The sequence below is a fragment of the Phyllostomus hastatus genome, unplaced genomic scaffold, assembly GCF_019186645.2.
Source record: "Phyllostomus hastatus isolate PE091 unplaced genomic scaffold, TTU_PhHast_1.1 phas_contig_1162, whole genome shotgun sequence".
Taxonomy (NCBI): domain Eukaryota; kingdom Metazoa; phylum Chordata; class Mammalia; order Chiroptera; family Phyllostomidae; genus Phyllostomus; species Phyllostomus hastatus.
Window position 1 is genome coordinate 3,249,857 of NW_025333537.1, and position 6,081 is coordinate 3,255,937.

Sequence of the window (6,081 nt, forward strand, 5' to 3'; positions counted from 1 at the left end):
GCAGGGAGCCGGCTGCGCCGCCGGCGCCGCCCGCCTCGGCCGCGGGACCCGCGGGGCTAACGCCGGTATCCTGGTCCTCGTGGGGCCGGCAGGAGGCCCAGCTGGGTCAGAGGAGGGGGTTCCAGGACCGCCCGAGTGAGCTCCCTTCCAGGAGCCGGGCCTGGAGGGAGGAGTAGATCATTCACTGGAAACAGAGTTTGAAAAGCACTCACGGACGGGGACAACGCGCGGGGATTACAGGGGAGGCGGGTAGAGGGGTGTATATAAGGTGGACTAATGGTAATGGAAAAATACGATAAAAAATAAAATTTTTAAAAATATATTTTGCAAGCCCTATGCTAGAGAAATAAAATAACAAAACAGAGTTTACTTACTGTGCCAGGCGTTTTGCCCACGTTAACTCGTTTAAATCTTACATCCACCCACGGAGGGCGGAACCATTATTTTCTTACTGCACAGATGAGGAAACTGAGATCTACAGACAAGATTTAATCCCCCCCCCCGACGGCATGTGACCGCATAGTGACGAAGAAGGGATTCGAACCTACGTCTCTCCATTTTACACGAAGTGGGCAAGAGAAGCCTGCACAGGACATCAGCCTGTGGGTAAGAGCAAGGACCCTGGAGACAGATGGCTTTGGGTTAGAATTCTCCTCCTGCATCTTACTGAGTGTGAATTTGATCTGAGCCCCAACTGCTTCCCATAAAATGTTGAGGTGAATGAAGTGAGTTGAAAGCTAGGAAGTATTAGGGGCGTTATTTTAAGGAAGCGAGGGAGAAGGGAGAACTGCGGCCGTCTTTCTCTACGCACTACAGGCCTCCTACGCCCCCTGCTGGTGAAAGGGGGACGCTGGCGAGACTTTACTTTTTTCTTTTCTTTTTTTTTTAAGATAATGAGGTTGTTCTTGAGTGAAAAGAAAAAGCAGACCCTGTTCCCTCAGCAGGGCCACTGCTCTTTTGCTTCCCCTCATGCCCCTCTTCCTTCCTCAGAATCCCTCCTTTAAGGTGGTGAAAGATGAGATGGGGAAACTGAGGACTCATTTCAGATCTTGCAAATAATCAGTTGTGAAACCTGCTTCCCTTTATGGACCTCACAGGGCCAGCCAAGTCCTTGACAATTCCACTAATAGTCAGGCATAGGTATGAAGACCTAGTCACAAGGGTGCGCATCGAAGTGCTGGGTATGACAAGAAAATCTGGAACTAATATAAACATCCATCATGGAAATATTGACCAGTTTAACAGTGGTACATCCAAAGAATACAAACAATACTGTGTAGCTGAGAGATAATGTCGCTGAACGTTTGACATAAAAATAGTCAAACAAGGAGAATTTTACAGACATTATGTTGGTGAAAGGAGACAGCCCCCCCCAACCCCCCCCCCACACACATGCTGTTGGGTATTTACCGAAAGTTCAAGAACAGGTGAAACTGATCTTTCATAATAGAAGTCAGAATAGAGGCTACTTCTGGAAAGAATTTGGACTGGGAAGAAAGCATGGGACCCTTCTTGGTTGCTGGAAATGCTCTCTTAATCTGGGCGGTGGTTACACAAGTCTATACATATGTTAAAATTCATTGAGTTGTACACTTATATGCACTTCACATATGGTATCTCAATAACGTACAGTTTTTCAAACAGCAAAAAAGAGTACTAAATAGTACGATTCTATTCTTAAAAAGAAAAGAAAAGAAAAATATAATAACAGGGCAGCAGTTCTCATCTCAAACTGTTTTCATTGTTTCAGGATCCCTCTGCATTCAGATTATTGAGGATCCCAAAGAGCATTTGTTTTTGTGGGATATATAGACACTTACCATGGATATTAAAACAAATATTTAAAACACAATACACAATTGCATTAGCTGTTAGAGTGATATCAGCGCATGTCATGTACTCTCTGGAAAACTTGACTGTCCAATGTGAGAGAGTAAAAAAGGCTAATAAGATCTTACCGTTGTCATGAAAGTAATTTTGACCTTAGAGTTTTGGAAAACCCCGTGGTCCCTGCATCGCACTTGGAGAACCACTGGCACACGGGAGAAATAATGGGGAAAAATACACCATATGATAAATTATTCTCTCTCAACCAATGATGGGGTTATAATTTATTTTTATTTGCCTCTTTGTGCTTTTTAAAAACTGGAAACTATAACGACCAAAAACAAACAAAAAACCCGAGACAACACTCCCGCCTCCGTAAGATTGCTGAAAAGCCCCAACTGTAGTAACATGCTTGGCTGTATGGGAAAAAGTAAACGGGGCCCTAATCTGAAAGGGTTTGATTTGCATGGGTCAGTCCCTGGCTTGTAAATACAAGAATTCCATCGCCCAGCTTTAGGGAGAGAATACAAGTGCATACATAACTATTGCAATGTTATAGAAAGTAAACCTTCCGAAGGACGCACAAGCAGCAGCTGCATCCTACGCAGTATTGCAAACTCGGGCGTGGAGGAGGAGTACCCAGCACAGTCTCAAGCTGCTCCAACGCTGAGTACCACACAGAGCCAACCAAAGCAGTTTGGAACTCAGCAGTACGCTTGCGCTCTGCCAACGCAAATGGAGGAGGGGCTTGAAGGAGACTGACCCTGGACTCAGCCTCTCAGCATTATGGCTCCGCCTTCCTATCCTGCATCCCTCTCTGAGTGGCTGCAAGACTGCGAAGACTAACCCAGTTGCGCGCAGGAAAGCCAGGGGCGGAAGTCGCCATGGTGCGGTTCAAGCACAGGTAAGCGTACCTCCAGTACCCTTCCTGTCCCGCTGCCCAGGCCCTGCGTTCACCTCCCTCTCGCCCGCCGCAGGTACCTACTCTGCGAAGTGGTGTCTGACGACCCCCGCTGCCGCCTGAGTCTGGATGACCGAGCGCTGTGCGGCCTTGTGCGGGACACGATTGCTCGCCTACACGGGACTTTCGGTGCAGCCGCCTGCTCCATAGGCTTTGCGGGTGCGAGGGTGCTGGGGAGCCGGGACGACCGGGCGGGGGAAGGGAAGCGGGAGGCCTTGGAGAGATTAGGGGCTGGAGGAGGGAGAAAGAAAGGGCTCAAGCGACCCCTGGAGCTGCCAAGCCCCATGAACCATCCCTGTCTGTACGATGTGGTCCTCTTTAGGCGCCTGGGGTCCAGAGCCCAGTTCTGGACAAGTCCAAAGTTAGGCAGAGAGCTAAGAAAGGCAATGGAACTGTGGGTAGGAGTCCCCTGTACCTATTTGACGTGTATATTGGGGATTGAGACTAAATTTAATAGGATGGTCAGAAACAAATGAGGGTAGCAGAGTTACTTTTAAGTTGGGTGACTGGTTATATTCACATGGGAAGAAAAAAAAATACTCAACAGAACCCTGAAAAGCCCTTAATAGAGCCTGTAAAGTACAGAAGACACAATTGTAAAGGGGGAAGAAGAGGGCCCTCCTGAGAGCCATACAAATCTAAATTCACTCCCTTTTACCCACCACGTGCTCCACATGGGATACTGGGGAATTACAGCACTTAGGCACAATTCTATGTCAGTTGCTACAAGAACCTACAGAAGCTAGCCACAGAAGCATTTTTCAGCCAAGGGTTTTTTTCTGAGGAAGATGGATCTCCACCTCCCCACTCTTTGTCTATTGAGCTAACAAATCAGTGAATTAGAACATTTAAAGAAAATCTGAGCCCTGGCTGGTGTGGCTCAGTGGATTGAGCGCCAGCCTGCAAACCAAAGGGCCACCGGTTTGATTCCCAGTCAGGGCACATGGCTGGGTTGCTGGCCAGGTCCCCCACTTGGGTGCAAGCGAGAGGCAACAGACTGATGTTTCTCTCCATCTTTCTCCCTCCCTTCCTCTCTTGAAAAATAAATCTAAAATTCTGAATTCACTCACCAGTTCTGAGCAGTGTGCAAGGCACTGGATATTGTCCAACCCCCTTTCATAAATGGTCTGTCCTAAAATGTTTCCTTCAGGAGTGTTTTTACTGTGTCTCAAGTGCCACTGCCTTGAACAGCCTCTGGCACATAGTAGGCTCTGTTGCCCTAAGATTTTTAACCTGCTTCTGAGAATCTCCAGTTTCCCAAAGTGAATTCTTTTCCTTGCTGTAGTGCGATACCTCAATGCCTACACTGGCGTAGTGCTCCTTCGATGCCGAAAGGACTTCTACCAGCTTGTGTGGTCAGCTCTCCCCTTCATCACACACTTGGAGAACAAAGGACACCGTTACCCGTGTTTTCTCAACACCCTACATGTGGGAGGTAGGCATGCATGCGGTATGGCTGATTTTCAATAGGGAACAGGTTCAGAGCGAACTCGACTGAGGGGTGGGTCTTCCTCTCCTGCCAAGAACAAGCTGTTGACCACAAAGCTTTCCTGTGCCAGGTACAATTAGAACGTGTCAGAAGTTCCTGATTCAGTACAACAGGAGGCAGCTGTTGATCTTGTTGCAGAACTGCACTGATGAAGGTGAGCAACACCAGCCCAGTGTCCACTGAGCAGTGACTGACCTCTGGCTGAGTAAGGGGTCACACTCAAAAATACCTTTCATCCATGCCGTCTGCTTTTCTCCAGGAGAGCGGGAAGCTATCCAGAAGTCTGTCACAAAAAGCTGTTTACTAGACAGAGAATCGGGCGAGGAGGAACTTTCAGACGGTGATGATGAGGTGGCTGAAGCAATGGAGTGAACCTGTGCAGGCTGTGCGGTGCCCAAGCCTCGGGGCCCACTGGTTGGAGCAGGATGTTCTGGGAGGCAGCAGGGTCTTCCACCTTTCTAGGACCTGCGTTCTCCTAACAAAATGGATGCCACTCGAAGTCCTTGACACATCTGATAGATGTTTTGACTTTTGCTTCAGTGTGACCTCTCATCTCAGGCTGGAACACCCTCATCCCCACAGAGTTCCTGAACTGGGATTTTTAAACTGTTTCCTTTTAAGAATGACAAGTTAGCCCTGGATGGTGTGGTTCGGTGGATTGAGCGCCAGCCGGCAAACCAAAAGGTCACCGGTTTGATTCCCAGTCAGGGCACATGCCTGGGTTGTGGACCAGGTCCTTACTGGGGGGCACCAGAGAGGCAACCACACATTGATGTTTCTCTTCCTCCCTCCCTCCCCCTCTGTCTAAATACAAATTCTCTAAAAATGAAAATATATATTAAAAAATAGAATGACAGGTTAAAGTGTTGGGAACCACCGTGCCTGTTTCAGAAGCTGTAACCCCTGCCAAGGCTAAGGCTGAGAGTGACCTTGAACCGTGAGCCACCAAGAAGACAAAAGCTTATCTCCCTGGCAGGAGCATTGCTTCTGCTTCTTTTACTTCATCCATAGCTGGCTCCCAATGCTTGGTCGGTTAGCCAGTGACGGGTAAGATTCCCCAAGGGGAGAACAACCTAAGCCAGGCATGATCATGTGGGAGGCCCCCAAGGAAGGACTCTGGGGGCTACAGCAAAAGGGGGTGGTGGACCCTTGCCCCTCGGCTTTGACATAGCTTGAGTCCTCATTGTCTGGGAGAAAATCTCCTAATCTCTTGGCTGCCTTACTTCCCTTGCTCCACCTAAGCCTGAAACAATGACGGAGGGTGGTGCAGCCCTGTGCTGGAAAGGGCGGTTCCCCGGGCAATCAGGCCTAAGAAAGAACATGTAAAATCCTGTGAAACCTGCTTTGTTTAAAATGCCCTCAATTAAATGATAAGGATCCAAGCAAGAAGTTTGTTCCTCAAAGTTTTACAGCTCTTTAGCTATCTGACCCTGACTCAAAACAGGCCCTCAGAGTTCTGTTATCTATTGTTTGATCCTTACTGCCCAGAAATGATTAATGAGCTTTGCCTGAATTCTTCTGTAAACAAACCCAATAAAAGCCCATTGAAGAACAAGCTCCTGACCCTTCGCCTTTGAGAGATCAGCCACCTTTCCTCCCAAGCAGATCATGTCTTGGTAGACTTGTTCTCATCTGTGGTGAATGGTGGAGCCCCCCGCCCCCATAGCCCAGCCCAGCTCGTGAACCCTTTTTATTCAGACTTGACACTAGCAAAGACATTACTGCGTGAGAGCAGAACTGCTCGAGCTCACAGCAGTTGTTACTTTAACCTATTTGATAAGTAGGTCTAGCTGACCTGAATTGA

The 6,081-nt window shown here is 48.2% G+C and overlaps 1 protein-coding gene across 2 annotated transcripts; it reads left to right on the top strand.

The window, feature by feature from the left end:
• The first annotated feature begins 472 nt into the window (after positions 1 to 472).
• Positions 473 to 5,034, top strand: POP5 (POP5 homolog, ribonuclease P/MRP subunit). Of its 2 annotated transcripts, XM_045843947.1 has the most exons (6): positions 473 to 606; positions 2,387 to 2,731; positions 2,805 to 2,947; positions 4,074 to 4,223; positions 4,348 to 4,431; positions 4,537 to 5,034. In XM_045843947.1, exons 2-6 carry the CDS (start codon positions 2,712 to 2,714, stop codon positions 4,647 to 4,649), a joined length of 510 nt encoding a protein of 169 aa, XP_045699903.1. In that variant the 5' UTR covers positions 473 to 606; positions 2,387 to 2,711; the 3' UTR covers positions 4,650 to 5,034. The 2 variants fall into 2 exon arrangements, with proteins under 2 accessions (XP_045699903.1, XP_045699894.1); XM_045843938.1 differs by lacking the exon at positions 473 to 606 and having other exon boundaries at positions 2,217 to 2,731.
• Positions 5,035 to 6,081: the final 1,047 nt, after the last annotated feature.

Excerpts from the sequence above, each read along its gene's own strand:
- POP5 (XM_045843947.1), top strand. The coding sequence starts at position 2,712 with ATGGTGCGGTTCAAGCACAG. Across the intron at positions 2,732-2,804 it reads ATGGTGCGGTTCAAGCACAG|GTACCTACTCTGCGAAGTGG; the intron begins GTAAGCGTACCT and ends CGCCCGCCGCAG. Across the intron at positions 4,432-4,536 it reads GCAGAACTGCACTGATGAAG|GAGAGCGGGAAGCTATCCAG; the intron begins GTGAGCAACACC and ends GCTTTTCTCCAG.